The 24491-nt window shown below is 49.5% G+C and overlaps 1 protein-coding gene across 8 annotated transcripts in view; it reads left to right on the top strand.

The window, feature by feature from the left end:
* LOC135234942 (neuron navigator 1-like) overlaps positions 1–24491 on the top strand; it is a 187421-nt gene that overhangs the window by 97022 nt on the left and 65908 nt on the right. Inside the window, exon 1 of one of the 8 annotated variants that reach the window (XM_064300090.1) lies at positions 16340–16624. The exons of the other annotated variants lie outside the window; for them this stretch is intronic. Coding sequence (XP_064156160.1) covers positions 16545–16624 — 80 coding nt within the window. The 5' untranslated portion in view covers positions 16340–16544. Of the gene's footprint in view, positions 1–16339; positions 16625–24491 lie in introns of those variants that run through there. 8 annotated transcript variants of the gene reach the window in all.

Raw genomic sequence — 24491 nt, 5'->3', positions numbered from 1 at the left:
TTTAAATGAGCGCTAATCGGGCACTCGAGCTCTTATAGGTGTTAAATTGGCCAACAAATGGAATTTGACTCGCTTTGTTTAGCGATTTCAAGCTCGGGCCCGGCTGTCGAGGGGCCTCGGTGAAGTCACGTCACGCCAGCGGGACCGATGTTGTCGAAACGCTGGCTTGGCCCGGCGGTGACCGTGCGACGTTCCCTGCAGGGTCAGCGCGACATTGCCCTCGCCGCGGCGACGCGGTGAAAAGGACACAGGCGGAGTCGTGGCTGGTGCCGGCCGGGCAGAATTACCAAAGACAAGGGTTTTTTTTCCCCCTGGGCTGATTTTCCCTAGTGCAAAACAGGCATCCCAGGAACAGGATTCCCATCCCCTGTATTAACTCACAGACCCTCCTGTAGGACCTGGAACAGGATCCCCATTCCCTGCATTAACTCACAGACCCTCCTGTAGGACCTGGAACAGGATGCCATCCGTGTTCATAACAACGGCTGAGCCTGCTTGTGTAAAGCAGACACAGGATTGTGGCTTTGTGTCTGCGTGCGAGTGTGTATGTCTGTGTGTATCCGTTTGCATATCTGTGAGCTGTTTGGATATAAATACCATTGTTTTTGTTTGTTTATTTAAGCATGTGTTTGTGTGTTGGTAGGAGAATGTGTGTGTGTGTGTGTGAGAGTGAGAGTGAGAGCGAGAGCGAGAGTGTGTGTCTGTGTTTTGGTAGAGTATGTTCGTGAGTTTCTCTCTGGGTCTTTTTTTCCCTTTTTCTTTTTCTTGTCGTCCTGCTTTCTCCTGGGGAGACCCCACCAGGAGACATTACCAGCTCACTACAGCATGTTGTAATGATTAATGCATCCTTAAACACACACATGCACATACACGCACATGCACGTGCACCCACCCACACACACACACACACGCAAAAACACACACGCCACACACGTGCACACACACACATACCACACACATACACACACACACACACACACACACACACACACACACACACACGCTCAGACAGACACATACGTACACACACAAATGCACACCCACACACACACACACACACACACACAAAAACACACACGCCACACACGTGCACACACACACATACCACACACATACACACACACATACACACACACATACACACACACACACACACACACACACACACACACGCTCAGACAGACACATACGTACACACACAAATGCACACCCACACACACACACACACACACACAAAAACACACACGCCACACACGTGCACACACACACATACCACACACATACACACACACATACACACACACACAACACACACACACACACACACACACACATACACACACACACGCTCAGACAGACACATACGTACACACACACACACACACACGCACACACACACATGCAGACACGCACACATGTACACACTCACGTCCACACACACGCACACACACACACCCTGGACAGTAACTACCCCTAGCTTGGGCCCTGCTGCAGTATTTATCCAGATAAATCATCTCTGCGATCCCTGCCTAATTTCCCCTGTTGCTCTGGCATCTCTGCAGTGTTTTGTTTTTTTTTTTTTGGATCAAAGTCCCGCGGTTTGGAATCCGCCGCTCTGCCCCCTCATCCCGCACGGGACCGCGAGCCAAAAAGATCGATTTCTCCGACGGCGTCCGCTTTGTACGCCGCGGGCCAACGGGGAGCCATCCGTTATTTTTATTACTGCTCGTTCGTTTCCACCTTAAATATGGCCCTCGTTGAAGAGGGAGGGAAGGGACTTTCGCCTAATGTTTCCCATGATGCATCGGGGCCTGCGCTCGCCAATAGGCTATCATTATGCAAAATGCGGTGGACTCCTCCCACTCCACCGGATCCATTCCGCTAGCATCCTCTATTAGCATGAGAACATCACAACCATGTGACAGAGCCCCCCCCCCCCCCGTGAAGTTATTCCTGTTCAGAATGACCTGCAGGGGGGAGCTCATGCATGACAGAGCAGGGGTAGGGTCAGTTAGCATGCTAATGGACCCATGGGGTCTGCCTGTTTGTAGAGGGCAAGCTTGCTGCTCTCCCGCGCAAGGCTTTCTTTCCTGTGGCGTGAAAATAGCCGAGAGGCTTCGGACACCACAGTGGAGTGCTGTGTTAATTGCCCGGCATACGTCTGATACTTCATGTCACTGTGGCTTACAGCAATATTTCCATTGCTTGCCTGTGTCACGCGTACCAGTCGCCATGTTTGAGTCACCTGTTGGTTGACCTCTGACGTGTCACAGTGCGATGCTCCCACAGTGGCGTTCCGTTACGGTATCGCTACGGCAACCCCGAGTTAAAGGCGTCGTGCGATGTGTTTATGCTGGACGATCTCACGTAATAAAAATAAAGTTGCGGTCGCTCTCTTGCCAGCCGGTGCCACGCTCGTTACCTCAGGAATGTTCGTCTCCGCGTTCCTGCGACGCGCCAGATCCGCTGCCGCCTCGCCGCCGCGTGTCGCCGGGGGGCATTGTGGGAACGCCGCGCCGCGCTGGCGGGGCCGCCGCTATGTGTACGCTGGCGGTGACCGCGGCGGGGCGCGAGGGACCCCCCCCGAACGCGAGGAACCGCTATTCGAACTGTCCAGCCGAGAGCCCGGCGGCTGGCGGCCGACCAGCCGGCACCCTCCCCACGAGCCGCCCAGGGGTCAAAGGTCAAGGGTGTGAGGTCACCGGAGGCCTGCGGCTGCAGGGACTCCTTCATCCATATCCACAGTTGCTCAGAGAGTCTGTACTGCATGTAGGTCCCTGAGATAACTAATATTAAGAATAGCTTATTGTCCACTAAATACAGCATTAAATTGACATTTTCAGCTGAATTCCTATTAAATGAAAAATACATGGAAGGGGAAACAACACTTTTAAAAAAGACAACAATATTAAAGACATTTGACAACCATAAATGCCCTCAGTTGAACACTTCCTGGTCACTATAGGCTACGCTCTGCAAATCCCAGATCAGTTTATTGTTGAGAATGGAAATTGCACTCAGGACATATTATTTTTAATAGGATAATTCTTTCTACATTATGATTTTTAAGAACGATTATAGGAACATTAAACCAAGAGGAATCACAACCAGCAGGCACTCCTCCAGCTTGCAGATGCAGTGCCCTGCAGTGAAAATGCTAGGCAGCGTCATAATGCTTTATCATATTAAAAACCTGCTGCGGTTGATGCATCTCATATTCATGTTTTAATGTGTTCTTTTGCCGGCAGTTTAATAGGAAACCTGCTTTGAGGGGCAGGAGTGTTTTCGTTCGCTTGACTGCTGCTGAGCGGCGTTCGCCTGAAGCGGCGTTCGTCTGCAGCGGCGTTCGTCTGCAGCGGCGTTCGTCTGCAGCGGCGTTCGTCTGCAGCGGCGTTCGTCTGCAGCGGCGTTCGCCTGCAGCGGCGTTCGTCTGCAGCGGCGTTCTTTTGTTTTCCCGAGCGAACGCCCGCGGTCGCCGCAGATATCGTTTGCTTCGTCGGTCCGTTTTTTTCTCGCTTTCCGCAGCTCTGACTGAATTCTCTGGCGAGAGAGAGAGAGAGAGAGAGAGAGAGAGAGAGAGAGAGAGAGAGAGAGAGAGTGAGAGAGAGAGAGAGAGAGAGAGAGAGAGAGAGAGAAAGAGAGAGAGCGGTCCTCCTTTGTTTGGCCGAGGAAGCGGCTCTCCTCCGCCACGTTGGCGTATACCGCGTACCGGTTTTCCATTCGAACCCCAAATTATAACCAGGAAGTGCTCTATCAAATCAGAATAACTAATCGAGCGAAACCTCGAAAGCATGCCTAATGCACCACAGGTGAGGCTGGCTACAGTTAGCAATTCCAGAAATGGCAACTGGAGACCGATATTCCAGTTAATCAGCTGCCGGTCTGTGCCCTGGTTTACTACTGAAGGTGCATGTGAACGGGTCATCACTGGACTCAGATTTGAAGATTAGAGCCTGTGGAACTTTATGGTCTACACCTGGAATCGTAAATTACATTGGATTTGCCTCTTCCTGTTTATACGTTTCTGTATATTTACACTGGATAGAGCACAAATAATCAGACTATTCCATGTGCATCGCATCCTGGAGATTTTATTTAGATACCATGTTCCTTTCACATATAATCAAAATGAGAAATGCCACCTGTATCCATCAGAGTCGCTTGCTGTCAGTCGCAGGAATGATTTGAAATGAATTTGTTAGCGAGCACACTTTGTGTAAGAAAACAAGGGGCCCAGCTGTCAGCTTTTCAGTGAAACCTGTTTGGTGAGTTGAAATATTGGCACAGGGACGAAAGACTCCTCCCTGTTTTATTAATTGCAGAACTCCTTGTTTTTAATGAGGAACCATTTTGTTTGTATCGTTCTGGGGAGACTGTGAGCTGGAGCATAGTCTGAAGAGCCGGGCCAGTTAACGTTTTTAACGAGTGTCCATGAGGGGCTGCCACTTTGTCCAGTCAAATTTCCACCATTGTTCCTTCTCCAGAGAGTCCCTATAAACTGACAGTTCCCTGCCAGGGAATTTTTAGTGATCCTCGTTGTGTTGTTCGCAGTTCCCAGAATGAGCCTAAGGGGGCGTGCTAGAGCTCTGTCGATTTTCTTATTATCAGTCATCTCAGGGGTCTCATGGGGACACAGACAGTGGTGTTTCTGCTGTTTTATGGGGACACAGACAGTGATGTTTCTGCTGTTTTATGGGCACACAGACCGTGGTGTTTCTGCTGTTTTATGGGGACACAGACAGTGGTGTTTCTGCTGTTTTATGGGGACACAGACAGTGGTGTTTCTGCTGTTTTATGGGGACACAGACAGTGGTGTTTCTGCTGTTTTATGGGGACACAGACAGTGGTGTTTCTGCTGTTTTATGGGGACACAGACAGTGGTGTTTCTGCTGTTTTATGGGGACACAGACAGCAGTGTTTCTGCTGTTTTATGGGGACACAGACAGTGGTGTTTCTGCTGTTTTATGGGGACACAGACAGCAGTGTTTCTGCTGTTTTATGGGGACACAGACAGTGGTGTTTCTGCTGTTTTATGGGGACACAGACAGTGGTGTTTCTGCTGTTTTATGGGGACACAGACAGTGGTGTGTCTGCTGTTTTATGGGGACACAGACAGTGGTGTTTCTGCTGTTTTATGGGGCTGACAGTCGCGTTTCCTCTAAGCCAAGTTTCATAAATAGGTTTGATTGTTCATTTCGTTAAGAGTCCTGTCATTATGTCACATATTCACACAAATCCTTCAGTTAACTGTACTTGTCTCATAGACAGTTCAGTGAGCAACTAATTAACTTGAATAATTAAGTTTGATGTCGATAATTAAGTTGAGTGCTGAAATTATATTACCCTTTAGCAACTTGTTCAGGGGCGCATAAGAGAACTGCACTAAATCCCTCTACTTGTGCTTTTATACACTTCTAATCACTCATTTCCTTGACAATGCCAGATCAGATCAAGTGGGCTAAAGTTCAGAACTGTATCCAATGAACAGCTCACCAAACCTAATTTTGAGCTGGGTGGGAGGGTAAATCGGCATACGGGGGGCGGGGGGGTCGTCCGTCCCGCAGAGGGGGAGGCCGATGAACAGCCTCTGTGCACCACAAAGCGTCGAATGCGCCGTCCGACACCACCGAAACCCTCTGCAGCACCGACGCGAAGCGCCGCTCTTCTGTTCCCATGCCAACCGCGCATGAACCTTCTCGGTCCTGCCCTGCCTTTGAAAATCAGCCGGGAACCTTTCCCGACTGGAACCTCTGAGACCGGGACCTTTCAGTTTAGGGCAGGTCTGGAGGCGGTGGAGAACGAATGCAATCTGCATGATTAATCTCCATTCGCCTTCGTGTTTGGACCCCCACGAAATGTCAAATGCAGATGAACAATTTACCGGTGGATCCTGGAGCAAACAGGCCAAATCCTGAGACGAACCGCTGGAGTAGAACAGCCGTTTAGCTGGTCCCCCGGGGCGTTTCTAAAAGGGCGGGGTGAAGTTATTTGTGCCGGAGGACGCTTTATTCCGAGACACAATTAACCCGCGGACAGGCCGTCGTAAAAAAAAAAAGGAGCCCTGTCCTCTCTCCAGGTGTGTTTGGGGTGGGACGCGTGGGAACGGAGGTGTGGGGCACACCTGCAGATGTGGGAGGGTGAGGTGTCAATGAGAGCTCGGTGGGGGGTGGGGCGGGGGGGCACGGACCTCGTGAGAGACAGGCCCGTGGTTACCGCCGTCGTCACGGCAACTCAGTGGCCCTCACCCCAAGAGGCCGCGATTACGCGGGAATGCCGTCAAAGGCCTGTCCGCCACGTGAGGTGTGCGGCAGCCTGCCCAGCGGCCATCTTGAGAGGAGAGCTCCTTCGTCTTACTCAAATTCCAAAGCCCTGACCTCATCAGGGTGGCAGCTCATGTTGTGGCCGCATCCCCCTTCTGCCGTGAGCTGGCAGTTAGATCTGAGCTCAACCGAAACGCGTTCGGCAAACAGCTGCTTTTAATGGTGCGTACCGCAGCAGCAGACGCGGTCTGATTTAGGAAAATAATATCCGTCGAATGGATATATTTTGCTCTTAATGTGACCTTATAAAGCAAAGATACACATTGAATCAGAAAATCTTCCATGGAAATTCACCAAAGTGAAACGCAAGCGTGCTATTTTGCCCGAGCCTGTTATTAGCCTCGGGAGCGCCGCGGCTCGGTTAGGTGCTTGCTCTCTGTGCATATTTCCACGTGCCTCAATCGTGCCGTCACCAGGGTAGTTTTATTCATTAGCCCGCCGAAGAATGTTCCTTTGGAACCGTAGGAAAGTGATGTCAAGGGCATGGCTTCAGCAGGGGTGTGTGGGACCATCATCATCATCATCATCATCATCATCATCATCATCATCATCCTCAGCAGACCCAAAGTTTATTGTGGTACAGCATTATGTAAAAGTGAGACCCGAAGGCCAGGAACGGGGTGAGGAGAGGATGAGGTCACGCTGAGTTTTTGTTCCGGAACCTTCTCCGCCGCCGCCGGCCGCGCCGTCTCGCCAGCGCGCTGACAGGTGCTGTTCTGATCCCGTTTTACCCATAAATCTCTCTGTCCGCGCGGGCAGAAATGAGCGGGGGTGTCTAATGAAGGCCTCCGCTGTCCTGTAATCAGACGAGGGGCGACAGCCCAGGCGCGGAGGAAGGCCGGGGTTTTGGGCCGGGTCGCGCCGTGACGTCTGCAAACCGAATTTAACCTGGGGGGCCTGCGGGTGGGGGGCTCCTGTAGCCTAGAAACCTTCCTGGCGTGAGATCTGATCTAAAATGACTGCCGCTGATAACCCTGGCCAGCCTGACGCAGGCTGAACATTTGGAGGGTTGTCAGCACACAAGTGGCCCTTTGAATTTGGTTCTGGGAATTTTATCGATCTGATGATATGTCCACAGCACCATTGATGTACTCATAATCAGGATATGAAAGTGCACACTTTAAAACTAATTGTGGTTTACTTAGAAATAATTTTCATACGTAGGTTTCCTCATGAAATAAAATACATATAGTGCGCTCCACAATGTTTGAGACAAAGCCATGTTTTTTCTTGATTTGGCTCTGTACTCCATACTTTTATATTTGTAATCAAACCATTCATATGTGGTTAAAGTGCAGATTCTCAGCTTTTATCATTAAGGGTATTTCAATTCATTTTTGTTTCCCCATGTAGACATGACTGCACTTTTTATACATAGCCCACCATTCTAGGGAACCATAATGTTTGGGACAAATGGCTTCACAGGAGTTTCTGGTTGGTCAGGTGTGCTCAATCACCTCTTTAGTGCAGGTATAAGAGAGCTTTCAGCATCTAGTCTTGATTCAAGGCTTTTGATTGCCTTTGGAGTCTGTTATTGGCGTTTGTCAAAATGAGGACCAGAGTTGTGCCAAGGAAGGTCAAGGAAGCCATTATGAGGCTGACAAAATATGAAAAACAGTTGGAGACACAGGCCAGACCTTGGGTTTACCAAAGTCAGCTGTTTGGAACACCATTAAGAAGAAAGAGAGCACTGGTGAGCTCAGTAAACACGAAGGGCCAGGGTAGGCCAAGGAAGACTTCTCCAGTTGATGACCAAAGAATTCTTTGAGGGGGCTATGTATATAAAGTGCTGTTATTTATACATGGTAAAACCCAAATGTATCAAAATACCCTTTCATAAAAGCTGAGAATCTACACTTTGACCACATGTGCATTGTTTGATTGAAAATCTAAAACTGTGGGGTACAGAATCAAATCAAGAAAAAAAAGCCTTTTAAACATTATGGAGCTCACTGTGTATTGAAAATGATTGTGGATTTTTTTTTTTTTTTAAACACAAAAAATGAAAAATTCTGTCCCTCTAAAAAGGTCCGCATTTCCTCTCAGTTGTTTTCACCGCGAGCAACTGATCCATTGGGACTGGGAAAAAAAATGTCATAAAATTTGCCCACGGATCTGGGCGTGTGTAAATCGCTGAGCCAAAATGGTCGGAGAGGGGTGCCGCATGGTTTCGCTGAAAGTTAAGGGCCTCTGGAGGGGGTCAAAGCTCTTACTTCTGTTCGGTACGCTGGGGGGTCCAGGAGGACCTGAATGTTTTCCACCCAGCGCCGACATCCAGCCTTTCAAAGAGGCCGGTCCAGAAACACGCAGGGGTCAGTCAGGTCACGCATGTTTTTTTTTTTTTTTTACACTGAGGCCCCTTTTCAGAATCGGTCTCAAAAAAAAGTGAGAAATTCCTGTACCCTAAAGGTCAGTTTTCAAAGCGCCGTTCTGACCTACGTTTCCCCCTTGCCGTCGACGAAGGAGATAACGAGGCTCGACTTCGGTGTAAACCGAATCCCATTTAAAATGAAAACAAACACAACGCAGCTTGGCCTTTTGTGTGTTTGTGTGGAAACCGCGGCGGTCGTGTGGGTGGTCTCTCCACTGGGGAAGGTTAGCGGTCGGCTGGGAAACGGGCGGGGCCGTTAAAAACGCGTCTGGGGCCACGTTAGGCCGCGCGCCGGAGACGGACGGGCAGTTTTTCTCCGAGCCTCCGCGCGCGGCGCTCCAAAGCGGAAGCTTTAAAGAACCCGCCTGAGCTGTATTTCAACTGCACCGGCTAACGGCTCCCCCCGGCCCAAGCCCCGGGGAGCGGCTTCAGCCCATCAAACCGTACGGGTCAAAGACAGGCCTGAAGGCCCCCGCGGGGTGCCCTGCCGAGGATTACGGCCGTCCACGTATATGCCCGAATCTGTTAAGCCTTGAAATAGAAAATAGACAATGCTAGGAACTGTCCTAGTAATCATTAAAAAAAACGACAGAAAAGTTTTTATTTGGTTAATGTTTTTTTTCAATCATATTTAAAAGATGATTATTAATAAAATATGCGCTGTCAGACACACCCTTCTCAGGTGCGCTCATTCCAGGCCTTGCTGCTGGTTACCGGGGACTGCTGACACTGGCAGCTTGTGGAAGAGAAGCTGTTTCCCGCTTCATTCCTCCTCCCAGTGGAAGCTAATCTGGGGGAGGGGAACGAGAGTAAAACAGTGAGGTGTGAAAGAAGGTTGAAATGCGCATAAAAAGCATGGAGGGGAGGAATTCCCTTTCCCGCCCCCCCCCCATGCCCCCCCCCCCCCAGCATTCCTGCCTGAGGGGCGAAAGGAGGCCCTGTCACGCACTCTGGGCGGCCCCTGTTTGGGCTGGAGAGCAGAGGGGCCCAGGCCCAAAGGCAGAGAGGGGGAGAGACACAGATTACCCACAGGTCCAGCACAGAGAGGAACAGAGACACAGATTACCCACAGGTCCAGCACAGAGAGGAACAGAGTCACAGATTACCCACAGGTCCAGCACAGAGAGGAACAGAGTCACAGATTACCCACAGGTCCAGCACAGAGAGGAACAGAGTCACAGATTACCCACAGGTCCAGCACAGAGAGGAACAGAGTCACAGATTACCCACAGGTCCAGCACAGAGAGGAACAGAGTCACAGATTACCCACAGGTCCAGCACAGAGAGGAACAGAGTCACAGATTACCCGCAGGTCCAGCACAGAGAGGAACAGAGTCACAGATTACCCACAGGTCCAGCACAGAGAGGAACAGAGTCACAGATTACCCACAGGTCCAGCACAGACAGGAACAGAGACACAGATTATCCACAGGTCCAGCACAGAGGAACAGAGACACAGATTACCCACAGGTCCAGCACAGAGAGGAACAGAAACACAGATTACCCACAGGTCCAGCACAGAGAGGAACAGAGACACATTTTACCCACAGCTCCAGCACAGAGAGGGAGAGACACAGATTACCCACAGGTCCAGCACAGAGAGGAACAGAGACACAGATTACCCACAGGTCCAGCACAGAGAGGAACAGAGACACATTTTACCCACAGGTCCAGCACAGAGAGGGAGAGACACAGATTACCCACAGGTCCAGCACAGAGTAACAGAGACACAGATTACCCACAGGTCCAGCACAGAGAGGAACAGAGACACAGATTACCCACAGGTCCAGCACAGAGAGGAACAGAGACACAGATTAGCCACAGGTCCAGCACAGAGAGGAACAGAGTCACAGATTACCCACAGGTCCAGCACAGAGAGGAACAGAGACACAGATTACCCACAGGTCCGCACAGAGAGGAACAGAGACACAGATTACCCACAGGTCCAGCACAGAGAGGAACAGAGACACAGATTACCCACAGGTCCAGCACAGAGAGGAACAGAGTCACAGATTATCCACAGGTCCAGCACAGAGGAACAGAGACACAGGTTACCCACAGGTCCAGCACAGAGAGGAACAGAGACACAGATTACCCACAGGTCCAGCACAGAGTAACAGAGACACAGATTACCCACAGGTCCAGCACAGAGAGGAACAGAGACACAAATTACCCACAGGTCCAGCACAGAGAGGAACAGAGACACAGATTACCCACAGGTCCAGCACAGAGAGGAACAGAGTCACAGATTACCCACAGGTCCAGCACAGAGAGGAACAGAGTCACAGATTACCCACAGGTCCAGCACAGAGAGGAACAGAGACACAGATTAGCCACAGGTCCAGCACAGAGAGGAACAGAGTCACAGATTACCCACAGGTCCAGCACAGAGAGGAACAGAGACACAGATTACCCACAGGTCCAGCACAGAGAGGAACAGAGACACAGATTACCCACAGGTCCAGCACAGAGAGGAACAGAGACACAGATTACCCACAGGTCCAGCACAGAGGAACAGAGTCACAGATTACCCACAGGTCCAGCACAGAGAGGAACAGAGACACAGATTACCCACAGGTCCAGCACAGAGAGGAACAGGGACACAGATTACCCACAGGTCCAGCACAGAGGAACAGAGTCACAGATTACCCACAGGTCCAGCACAGAGAGGAACAGAGACACAGATTACCCACAGGTCCAGCACAGAAAGGAACAGAGACACAGATTACCCACAGGTTCAGCACAGAGAGGAACAGAGACACAGATTACCCACAGGTCCAGCACAGAGAGGAACAGAGACACAGATTACCCACAGGTCCAGCACAGAGAGGAACAGAGACACAGATTACCCACAGGTCCAGCACAGAGAGGAACAGAGACACAGATTACCCACAGGTCCAGCACAGAGAGGAACAGAGACACAGATTACCCACAGGTCCAGCACAGAGAGGAACAGAGACACAGATTACCCACAGGTCCAGTTTCATTGGGTAAAGCACATGAAGGTCAGGCATGCCTTTTTTTCTCTCTCTCTCTCTCTGTCTATCTGTCTCTCTCTCTTTCTCTTTTCAGACAGCAGCAAACAATGGGAATGTAAAAATAAACACATTCTCCAGACACTCAGAGAGCCAGAATATTAATTTTCTCAAAAAAATAAATAAAGAAATAAAACTAAGGGACATTTTTATTAACATTTATTAATTGATTTTTAAAGCATTGCTCTGGCCACTGATGGAGTGCTTTAGGCCTTTCTTTATTATTATTATTTTTTTAAAGGAGGTGTTGTTTTGTGAGGTTCCCTCCTCTCTGAAAATGGTCTGTACGAGACCTCAATCTTCAGGAGGACGTGCTGACGTTCGAAAGCTTTGGTGTGGGTTTCTCTAGTGTCAAAGCCATTTATAAAGTTCTGTGAGTGTAGGACCACTTCAGCGCTGGCCTTGTCCGTACACAAAAAAGACAAGATCTGGAAAGCTGCAAAGCCTCCTCCACTGGAGGAAAAGAAACACAGTCACTATCCCTCCATAGGAGAATAAAAGCTTGCGGTGCCCAGCTGGTTTTGTCTGTCTTACGGCATTATAATTATTCGAGTAGCATTCTTCTGAATATCTTGGTAAGAGCACAGAAAACGAATCTTGATCCTGTTGGAAAAGTGGAAATAACGTAGTCACTTGTGATTAATTCCATTTTGTGGCCGTAGGAAAATGTGTGTAAATGTATAGGAAACCGTTGCTCTTGGATCAGAGGCTGTTTACCACAGGAGGACAGTGAACGTGGAACGGCAGCAGACGGCAGTACCGCGACTTTCCTGGAAAGCGGTGTTCCGCAGAGGAGCGGACATCCAGACGCTTTCTGCGATTGGACAGTTCGACGCAATGGCGTCCAGACGCTTTCCGCGATTGGACAGTTCGGCGCAATGACGTCTAGACGCTTTCCGCGATTGGACAGTTCGGCACAATGACGTACACATGCTTTCTGTGATTGGACAGTTCGGCGCAATGACGTCCAGACGCTTTCTGTGATTGGACAGTTCGGCACAATGACGTACACACGCTTTCTGTGTTTGGACAGTTTTGCTTGATGACGTCCAGAGGCTTTCTGTGATTGGACAGACGCACGCTCTCGCTGCGGAACCGCCGGGTCTGAACGAGGGCCTGCTCTCCCGCCCCAGCGTAGCGCTGCGTTCTGGTTTTACGCGCGCGTGCGTTAAACTTTATGATGTCCCCGCTCTGGCCTGGCCTTCAGAAGCCCTAAGTGTTTTTTTTTTTTTTGCATATGAAAGCCTCAGCTCTCTCCACCTACTGCGGCTCGGGCAGGAGGCAGTAAATAAAACCACTGCAGGAGCTCGTAAATTCACCCCCAGAAGCCTTTGTAGGAGGCTATTAGGGAGGAAAAAACTAGAAAGCACAAGTACAGCTGTTAACAGGGCTGAACTCTAGGTGTACTGGGCGGGGCTGAACTCTGGGTGTACTGGACGGGGCTGAACTCTGGGTGTACTGGGCGGGGGGGGTGAACTCTGGGTGTACTGGGCGGGGCTGAACTCTGGGTGTAGCGGGCGGGGCTGAACTCTGGGTGTACTGGGCGGGGCTGAACTCTGGGTGTACTGGGCAGGGCTGAACTCTGGGTGTACTGGGCGAGGCTGAACTCTGGGTGTACTGGGCGAGGCTGAACTCTGGGTGTACTGGGCGGGGCTGAACTCTGGGTGTACTGGGCGGGGCTGAACTCTGGGTGTACTGGGCGAGGCTGAACTCTGGGTGTACTGGGCGGGGCTGAACTCTGGGTGTACTGGGCGGGGCTGAACTCTGGGTGTACTGGTCGAGGCTGAACTCTGGGTGTACTGGGCGGGGGGGTGAACTCTGGGTGTACTGGGTGGGGCTGAAGTCTGGGTGTACTGGGCGGGGCTGAACTCTGGGTGTACTGGGCGAGGCTGAACTCTGGTGTACTGGGGGGCTGAACTCTGGGTTACTGGGCGGGCTGACTCTGGGTGTACGGACGAGGCTGAAAATCTGGGTGTACTGTGGGCGGGGCTGAACTCTGGGTGTAGCGGGCGGGGCTGAACTCTGGGTGTACTGGGCAGGGCTAACTCTGGGTGTACTGGGCGGGGCTGAACTCTGGGTGTACTGGGCGGGCGGGGCTGAACTCTGGGTGTACTGGGCAGGGCGCACCTGTTGTCTTTGAGCCGCGTGCGTAGATGGGGAGCTCTTTAATGCGTAAGCTCCGTGCATCGGTGTGTGAAGTGAGACTGTTCGGATTGGCCGGGACGCTTGGAGGCGGGGCCTCTGTTCGGGACCCGACCCTTCCTCCTCGCGGCACGCCCGGAACGGCAGGCCAGGGCCGCTCCGCTCCTCTAGCGCGTGAGCGTGAGCGCGCTCGAAAAGAGAGAAAAAGAAGCGCTTTCTTTCCTCCCGTCGGGAAACGTGTGTGGGAGCGCGAGCTGCTTCTCTGCTCCTCCGTGTTCTCCGTCACAGTGGGAGCCGTCGTGCTGGGCAGAGTGTGGCCGGCGTGCAGGGAGGCCGTAGCCCTCCCGTGCGTGTTTGGGGGGGGTCGGGCACAGAGACACGCTGGATCAATTAGCTGGGGGTTTTTGCCTGGGCTGTCTTCGAGGAGCGATTTCGTACCAGCGAGTATCGTGAGGTTGGGGTGGTAGCGGTGCTGGGGGAGTTTGGAGGGGGGCTCAGATCTTTTGAAGTCCGCTAGGCGTGGAGGAACAGGGCCCTGTCTGAAGGGAGGGAGGGAGGAACGGGTTAGATAACGCGGGTGAGATTTCCCAGGTTCTCCTCCACCTGCAGTTCCGCCTTTTATCTCCCCCCTCCCGGTGACAGATTCCCAGGCGAGGCGAAGCCTCCCTCGCCGCAGCCCGTCCCCCTCCCTCGCCGCAGCCCGTCCCCCTCCCTCGCCGCAGCCCGTCCCATCAGCCCGAGCGAGGAGGTCGTGACGGTCGCTGCATGCTCGCTCTCCGGGGGGGGAGGAAGGGAGAGCGTGAGGCGCGGGGTGCTTTTGTGTAAAGTCTGTGTGAACCCTGCTGCAGGAATGGTAAGCATTTGGTCTTCACGCGGTGTAAAAATGAACTCCGAAAAGAAACAGACTATGGGTTTTAAACAATGGCGCATTGTATCCAAGCCATACTTCAGCATAGGGTGTTTCTGTGTATGTGTGAGTGTGCGCACGGAGGGATGGATGTGTGTGTGCGTGCGTGTGTGTGTGCGTGCGTGTGTGTGTGCGTGCGTGTCTGTGTGAGTGTGTGTGTGCATGCGTGCGTGTGAGCGCTTGTGTCCATGCGTGCGTGTGTGTGCATCAGTGTGTGAGCAGGTTTTGGCTGAAACGTTTTGACGGACGCATTAGTGAACTGGACGATAAACGCGATGCTCCTTCCCTGTCCTTTGCTCCATCTCCCCCCCGGGGTACGGGGGGGGGGGGGTGAGGTTTGGTCCCCGAAGGTCGATGTGGGCACACGCTCCAGCAAATACCAGAACGGAGAGTTCCCCCGAGGGCAGGGGCAAGAAGGGACGAGGGTAGGCGGTGGGGGAGGGGGGACAGGCGCACTTACCCCCCTACCCCCCCGTCCCCGCACCAGGAGATGCTCGGTGAGGGAGGGGGCCGCCATCGAATCGATCAGGATCCCGTTTGTCAGCTCGTCCGCGCCGCCTTTGTGTTTCCCCCCCCCTGGCGTCGGCAGGACCCAATGATGAACTGGCTGTGCCATCAGAGATGCCCGTCACATCCTCTCAGCTCGCACCTGGCATGGGGTGGCATGGGGTGGCACGGGGGGAGGGCACAGAAGGACGATTTTGGGGAAGAAGCTCCTCTTTGTTTTCCCAGAGTTTGAGAGGATCGTCTGTTTTGAAGAGAAGCCATATTCATGAACCCCCTCTCTCACATCCAACCAAATCTTAACTCTTAAGCAACAGGGCAATCATCCCAGCAAATCTCTGACTCAGCAGTCAAACACAATGCTTCATTTACCTCGGTTCGCTCTGCAATGCACACATTCCTTCATGCATTCCTTAATAGAGCATTGCTTTTTCAAAATTGGCCAAGGTCAAAATTTCACGTCAATTTTTACTATTCCAGACATTTTTAATTAATGCTGTAAAATCGGATATCGCTATTGTGGTCGCCAAACCTCTACTGTCAACAGTGCATTAAACTGCACACAATATATTCTCTCATGGCAAAACCAATTAGTCAATGGCAGGAGTTGCCAGAGACACTTCGTAAATCAAACCGTTATGGCAGGAAATAAACGCGATCTCTGAGGAGCTGTTTTACTTCTCAGCCCTTAACGCGTTGATGCAGTACCCTGATTTTTGTAGCCTACAGGATCAACTACAGGGCAATGCTACTTTGAAGTACAAATCTCATAGACGACTAATAAAAAAAGTAAAGAGGTGCCACGTTTTCAAGTCGAATGCAAATGGAGCTCATTCCTTTTTATCTCGCAGTTAATTATCTCTTTGAAAAGGCACAGTCACGGTGACGAGAATGTATTCAAATGAATTGTAAAGCTTTTAAAACGAATTAAGACGATTATGGATCTTCCCTCGCTGAAAATATGTAGATGCAGCGGATGCGCTTTGTGGGTTATATGCGGTAGTTTCGTGAACATTGAAAATCACAGCTGGTTGCGATCAAGAGGAGGAAGGGGAAGGGTGGGCGGGGAGTTTGTGGGTGTTGCCCAACCGTGCCTCCGTTCTCTCCATGTGGGAGAGCGGGCTGCGGTTTTTGTAGTGAAAAAGCATTGAATCTGTACGGGCGCAGCCGCGATACATTTTAAGAAAAGCCGTTTTCAACACGGCGAAGAGAGGTGGGATTCTTACTTTCCGTAGCATGCTTTTGGCAAACACAGCTTTGCGAGGATGAGCGGGCGCGTTCTCAATGGGAAAATGCTGCAGCTGCCGGCTCAGCGCGTTGGAAGGACAATGCACTTTCTTTCAAGGTAAGAGACGGGTCTGATCTGATGAATCTACCAGTACTCCGGCTCTAGCGCTTCTGCCACCGTTGTGTGCGGAGCCGCTGTGGCTTGTCGTGCGAGGTCAGTGGATCTGTCCTACGACGTAGCCTACAATATACGGTTTAAATTGAAGTAAATGCGGGAAAATAATTTCAGCTGTAGTACAGTGCAGTTATCATAACGGATGGAAAATGGAATACGATTATCAGTAGTCTTCATATCGTTGTAGCCGGTGGATTTGCTCACATTTCTTTAGGGAGATTAAAAATGAATTAGGTTAAACGTCATTTTGCATGGGTTCTTTTGCCAATGCATTTAATCTTAAGGGCTGTCTGTTCTCTGTCCTCCAATCTATTGTTTGCATCAGAGTCAGGAAACACTACAAAATCAAGGAAACGCTGTTTCATTGTGTTCGCGGACACGATTTGATGAGCTAATTGTGTGATATTTATCTTAATATCAAAATCCAGCATTTTATACCCGCTCCAGCAGAAATACAACCTGTAAGTTCCCCATAACGATAAAGGATAAGATACAATCAGTTTGTCTCAACAGAATGCAGAATGAATAATGTGATTTCTTTGCTTTGTGTGTAATGAAATTTAGATGTGAATGGCTCTTAGGATGAACAGTTGTTGCATTATGCAAAGATATATTCAAATAGTGTGTGACTGTGTGTTTTGGGAGTGTGGGTTTGTCTTTTGATGAGGAGGACCTCCTAGCTCTTCTGAATACGATGACAAGTGGCACACAGGAATAGTACCTCGGTGCTTGACTGCAGTATTGCTGAGGGTGACCTGGATTCTTCTAGGTTTTCTGTGGGTGGGGATTCAACCTCCGCCCCCCCTTCTCACAGTTTAATTTCCCGTTTTGCGATGTGGAATTACCGGTTTTGTGACAAGCGCATGCACGTTGAACACTTTGGACATTTTTGTACTGTTTATCTTACGCACAAAAATATATTTGCATTACGTTGTACATAATTTTAAGAGACCACAAGCAAATAGGGCACTGGTAATGACAGCTTTAAGAGTTGTATGTTGAGCCAAATGTGATTTATAACTCATGTCTGTTGTGATGAGACTTTGATGAGCCAGATCCGTCTAGAAGAATACTAGCAAAAACGAGGCAACAACGAACCCTCAAGCCCTTAGTCACCCCAGGTCCTGGAAGTGAACTGCACCATATGGGCGAGGACTAGGGCAGCCTGGTCTCAGTGAATTAAGACTGACCCGCTCAGTCATGGATCTCACTCCAGTTTTATTTTACCAAGAAATCTGTTTGCATTAGGCTTAAACATCACTTGTGGCTGACCTCCTCAAGGGCATTGCCTGGACAGGCTAGCATTGACAGGACAGGCTAGCATTGACTGGACAGGCTAGCGTTGACCGGACAGGCTAGCATTGACCGGACAGGCTAGCATTGACCGGACAGCCTAGCATTGACTGGACAGGCTAGCATTGACAGGACAGGCTAGCATTGACTTGACAGGCTAGTGTTGACCGGACAGGCTAGCATTGACCGGACAGGCTAGCATTGACAGGACAGGCTAGCATTGACTGGACAGGCTAGCGTTGACCGGACAGGCTAGCGTTGACCGGACAGGCTAGCATTGACCGGACAGGCTAGCATTGACAGGACAGGCTAGCATTGACTGGACAGAAAGGGGCCCCTAACTACCCCACCCACCCCCCGGTGCAAGCAGGGCTTATTGATTTTGACCTTGGAGTGTGTGTTGTTTTTCCCCCTCCTTTCGGATGGCTGACCCCAGATCAACCCTTTATGTAAACCCATTAGCGTGAGGAAGGGCAATCAAACCGTCAGCCGCGTGGAAACCAAGCGGGTGGAGGCCACAGCTCAGGCTTGGAAAGGCGGCATCGAGGCAGCGATTCCAACGATCCAACGGGGAGAGGGGGCCTCTCACAGTTGGCAGTTTGACCCTTTTATCTGTTTGTTTAAGATTGAGCATTTGTCTTAAACACCTGTCCTTCAAATAATGAAGTTTTTTTTCAAATGGACTTTACAACATGTACCACAAGATTGAGCTGCTTCCACCTGCTTATTACTCTGTCATTGATCGCAAAACTGGTCGTCAACATATCCAATATTTTATCGAATGAACTTTTTATTGTCAAATGGACATTTTTTCCTCCCTCTTAGAGGAATGGCGATATCTTTCCAAATTTTATGAATTCAAATGGTAATGTGTAAAACAAATGCACGTGTCCGTTTCATTTCAAGAGATGCAGACCTGTCCGCATCGTAACATTTACCCTGTTAAACACCCCCTATGGTCTGGTAGGGCCCCGGAGCCTTATTTTGAAGTTGTTAAACTTTACAGTGGGCCTGTATGGGCTAATGGTTTACAGTTTCCTGTTGTGCTGGAGGGAATGCGAGGTCTAAATGAGCCACCAGCGGCTTCTGTTGATGGGGTAAATATGGTATGGTCGCAGAGCTCTTCTTTCCATGCCTGTCACTCGTTTTGTAAATGGGCAAATTGCCACGATGTCAGCACTCTTTGGCTTTAACTGTGAACAGGTGTGAACATGAAAGGGCTAAAGCAGACTACGGTATGGCTTCAGGGACAAAAAGCACAAGGATGACAGGAGGGCTGGATGTCACATTGATCTGTAAAGGTGTGCGTCATTGACTGTAAACATCTACCCACGATGATGGATAGGTATTTCAGGAGCCGTGCCACAGACTGAAAGATGGCGTCTTTGTGGTCATGGTGCCCCAAGGCCGTTTGGTTAGGTGGAATAAACTGTGAAGTCTAACTTTGCAGCTCTCCGTGTCATTGTACAGCTCTGCCATTGGTCCTTCATAACTGGGTCAGAGGACGCAGTTGAGAGCGCCCGTCCCACCTTCGGTTTCCTTTGGATTCGTGGCAGGTGGAGCAGATGGGAGCAGGCTCCCTGGTTTACTGACAGCGGGACCTCCTCGGCCAGACTGTTTACGCGTTTCATCTCTTCAGTTTTGTAATCCTGTTAAGATCTTAGCGCGGTGATGAGAAGAGCGGGGTTCGCTGTAGAGGTCTGGAAGGGGGGTCATGCAGAAATTGTCTCTGAAGAGAGGCCGTGAGACCGAGAGGCACGGGCTGAGCTCGTTTGGGTCCAGGCCGCCCCCTTGGCTCGGCGAGAAGCCTGCCTGGTTTCGTCAAGGTCGTTTGGGCAAGTCGGAGAGGAACACCAGCTGCTGATTACGTTCTGTTGCTCATAGAGAAGGCTTTCTGTTGACGAGGTAAACCCATATTTTCATTAGGCGACAGCTCCCGCTCTTTATGAAGGCCGCTTTGTGCCTTCGTAAGTCAGCTACCGGCTAGGGCGACGACTTCAAAGGCCTGAGACAACATGTCATTAAGCAGTAAAAGTCACCATACAGGAATATTCTGCCTTTTTCTTTTTTTTTTTTGCTTTGGGGTAGAAGCTGCACCCTCCCCTGCCAGCCACAACACCTATTGCCTTAAATGTCCTCTGCTGCTTTACTGTCTGACTGTTCTGTTAAATATTAGCCTAAGTCCATGCAGGCCAGCTTCATTCAAAAGATGTCGGATCGTAGATGCTTGCTCCCTTGAATTAATTTAAGGTCCTTTTCCCCCTTGGGGCATGACTGCTACTGTCTTTAAACTACGAAATGGCAAAAATAATTTACCCATCATGATGTATGATAACAACAGTGATAATATGATTATCTGTGATTAGTGATGACAGGTTTGAGTACGCTTATTGTTTGAGAAATGGAATTCAGCCAACTCAGTATTTCAAAATGCCATCTTACAAGATCGGAAAATGTGCCTAAGTAATTTAATGGTAACAATTCTTTCGGTAGCTTGTTAAATCCTTTTATTAACGGCAGCGGTAACTGACAAGATTGCTGAATTGTAGATACAGACTGTTGGATGAGAAATAAGAATCTTTCACTCCGATGGTTTGATTGTTACTATTGGAGGAAAATGAACTAAGTGGCGGGACACACTGCTTTTATTAAATATGTCAAAGCTTAGTACTTAAAAGGTTAAAAAAAATAAAATAAAAATAATAATCATTTTATTGAATTCGATGTGTTTCAGCATCTTTAGCATTTCTTCCTGCATTTTAGCGCAACATTGGTCTGTAAGCATGACATCGATCTGTAAGTGCGACATCAGTCCTTAACTTAAGCACATCATCTTTCATATCATTCTGTCTTCACATTAGGTAATCAACACACAGCAACCACACATTTTTAATGCCTTTCACGTCACTGACAACCATTTAAAAACAAACAAGCTTTCTTCTCTGTCGATTTGTGGCCCACCAACGCATTGTTGTCTGTTGCCAAAGTTCTTTTGTTTAGTTTTTTACTTCTAACAACGACTCCTCTTTTTGTTCATGGATCACATTCGAAGACATTTGGCTCGATTGGAAATTCGCCTTTCTGCGGGTTTTCTCTTTGGTTTATCTTGGAAAGGTTTAAGTCCCTCTGGGGTTCATAACAACGGTGCCAGCTTCCAGAGCAAAGCCTCGCTCTTGGACTGTGAGGCTGGCCATTGTGCACGCTTCCATCAGGCGAACAAAAAGCCGTTGGTTCCTCCGGTTTCTCTTGTGTGAGCCACCAGCCTCGCTCCTGTTGTTTAGTGCAGTCACCTCACAGCAACCTGCAGAAGACCGGCAGGTTACCTTTGCACTCCCACAAGAGAGGAAACCGATTCTTTATCTTCACCGTGTGCCTTTTTGACCCTTTCTGAGTCGTTAGCATGTTGAACTAATTCTGACCTTGTGTGTGAGAGCTCCGTGTTCTGAATGAAATCCAAGATCTTTTTAGGACTTTTAGTCTATGGGTTCTCTGTGATTTTCTTTTGTTAGACTTAATACTTTTTGAAGACCAGGAAGTAGTTTTGTTCGTTTGATAACTGCGTGTTTATTGGACCGACGCTTGTCTTGCGGAAACCATTGCGGACGCTTTCCTTTTTTTCCTCGTGGCCTGACGTCGTCTGAGCAGATTGCTGGCTGAGCAGCAGGGCTGTGGATCGAGGGGACATATTGTGGGCGGCTGGCGCGGACTCTGCACCAGACTAACCCTTCCTGGGCAGTGATGCAGTGATGACAGTGCGGCTAGCGATATAATCTCTCGGCTAAATTCGCAGACACCAAGGCATACTGACACTGCTTTGGAACGGGGACGGAACACAAGCGTATATCATTGGAACCGCTTAGGCCATTTTAAGTCCAGACCACTACAGCTGTGAGAAATGTAACCACGTTGACCTGTTCTTTGGCTCTTTGCTATTTTGTTGATTCAACAAGCGTTGTGGTCTACATTTAGGTCTGCAGAGCATCTCCTTTTGTTTTTTTAATCACTGTACAGCCCACCCTCCTTTGGATTAATTTAGTTTTTATTACTTTGTTGAGAAAGGCAGAAAGAACACAGAGACAGAATGTTCACAGCGTGTGTGTCTGTGTGTGTGTGCGTGCGAGAGTGTGTGTGCGTGTATGTGTGTGTATGTGTGAGCGAGCGTGCACGTGTGTGTGTGCCTGTTTCTGTGTGTGCGTCTGTCTGTCTATGCGTGAGAGTGAGTGTGTGTGAGTGTGTGTGTCTGTGTGTGTGTGTGTGCGTGTATGTGTGAGCGAGCGTGCACGTGTGTGTGTGTCTGTTTCTGTCTGTGTGAGAGTGAGTATGAGTGTGTGTGTCTGTCTGTGTGTGTCTGTGTGTGAGAGTGAGAGTGAGTGTGCGTGTGTCTGTCTGTCTGTGTGTGTGTGTGTGTGTGTCTGTGTGTGTGTTAAGGCAGTCAAAAGTGCCATAAAATTGAGTTTGAATATTAGCTTTTGTAATTAGTTAGAGTTTGAATATATTCGAATATCATATGCCTATAATTCACAAAAATAAGCTGCTTATTGTCGGGCGCAATATGCACGTGACGCTCCCTCTAAACTGGCCTGCGCGTTATTTTCCACAAGCGGGCAGTAGAATAGAGGACATCGGTGAACTTTCATACTAGGTTACTACATCTGGGGTCTCATTTATGAAACGTATTTTAGACCAACTGTGTGGTGCATACATAGAAAATCACGTCAAAGTAGTGATTTTCAGTAGTAAAATTTCAACATGTATCAATTTGACCATGGAAATGGTTGTGGCTCTACGTCAGGTCTTCACTGGCGAAAGCACGCAAGTTCATTTTATAAATGAGCCCCCTGCAGTTTCTATAGCCTAATGTGCGAATGAATAAAGCACTTTCTCGTGGATGTAATTTGCCACAACTCTGCATTTATTAATCACAATAATAGGGAAATGATTGTTTATAGGAAATCCCTGGTTATTTCTTAGCACAGAAACTATTCAAACGGCTACCTGTAGCCTTATTACTTACTCTGCTTAGTTTGTTTAACTTCTTTCATCATCCAATTTTATCAAAATCTTCCGAACAGAAAGGAAACATAGCCTGCCATGGGACCATTATTTAGCCTAAATTGTTAGCTGACCAGTAACGTTAGGTGTCCATGAGCTGAAAGTACCACCGGAGGTTATTGGCCTGGAAAACCAGACGATCCACTTGCTCTGGATCCAGGGCAGGACGTTTTTTGTTGTCAGAGGAAGTAACGTTAGCACAGGAAATTAACTTTGCGTGCATGAACATGATTCGCCGCATGAAATTAAAGCTTGTATATTCATGTTAATTACAAAACACGGGATCCAAAACTAATATTCGAATGCTCAAATTTAGGTTCGAACTTAAAAAAAGAAAACATTTTAGAATAGTTTTCCAACTTCGAATATTTTTTCTGACAGCCCTAGTGTGAGTGTGAGTGTGAGTGTGAGTGTGAGTGTGAGTGTGAGTGTGAGTGTGAGTGTGAGTGTGAGTGTGAGTGTGAGTGTGCGTGTGCGTGTGTGCGTCTGCTCCTGTGTATGTGAGAGTGAGAGTGTGAGTGAGGCCTCCAGCTGGTCCAGCAGCTGTAAGGAGCAGCAGACGGGCCTCCCCTCCGCTCACAGCTGTTTTTGGTTTACGCCACGCGGGGTGGACCGTTGACCGTTTAAAGGTTTCCCTCCCTCCCTCCCTCCCTCCCTCTCTCTCTCTCTCGCCCATTCAAACGAAAACATTTGAAATGATGGCGTGCGCGCACAAATCAACCGTCAAAGCTGGAGCGGCGCCACACAAAACAGGAAGTGGCGGCGAGCCCCAGCGCTCGGCTCGCCAGGTTCCCCCCGTCCCGCTGCCCCGAGTCACGGTCGGGCGACGCGCGGTGGAAAGGACCCTGTCGGGGTGGGGGGGGGGGGGGGGGGTCATTTACATTGGGTCGACAGCTCGAGGGCCAGACTCCTTCCTGGTGCGCCTTCTGCTTGGATCCGTTAGCCAATGAGAAGGCCTCCCTCCACAGGCCGATCTCCCCATTCTCCGTGAGGCCAGTTCAAGCGAGCCAGGCTCAGTCAGACTGCTTGGGTTTCTCCCGCTCGTGTCCAGCGATGGCTGAAGTGAGCCGAGACCGAGGAACCCCGGGAGATTTCCGGAACATTCCTTCCCTTACCTCGGTGAGAGATTGATAACTACCTAGGACTGAGAAACTTGCTAATCTTGGCATTTTCATGGCCACCTCTAACGGTGAACCCCTTCTGTTAAATTTCCCTAATATCTGGGAGAGAGAGTTTCATTAAATGTGATTTAGTACTCATGTTCCTCATAAAGCTTTTATTTTTTGGCTGTAGAATTTCACATTCTTCCCCAGCCCTCATGCATGGTGCCAGATCCTCTTTGTTTAATATTTTACCACCAGTGGTTTCAAATGCTTGATTTTACGCAACCACTTTGGAGCTTGAAGCAATAGTACCATTTTAATGCCATTCAACAGAACAAGTTGTCAGCCTGTTAGTTTACTGT

Source organism: Anguilla rostrata, chromosome 11 (genome assembly GCF_018555375.3).
Source record: "Anguilla rostrata isolate EN2019 chromosome 11, ASM1855537v3, whole genome shotgun sequence".
Classification (NCBI taxonomy): Eukaryota; Metazoa; Chordata; class Actinopteri; order Anguilliformes; family Anguillidae; genus Anguilla; species Anguilla rostrata.
The sequence above is the reverse complement of the archived record's forward strand: the minus strand, read 5'-3'. Positions and strand labels throughout refer to the sequence as shown.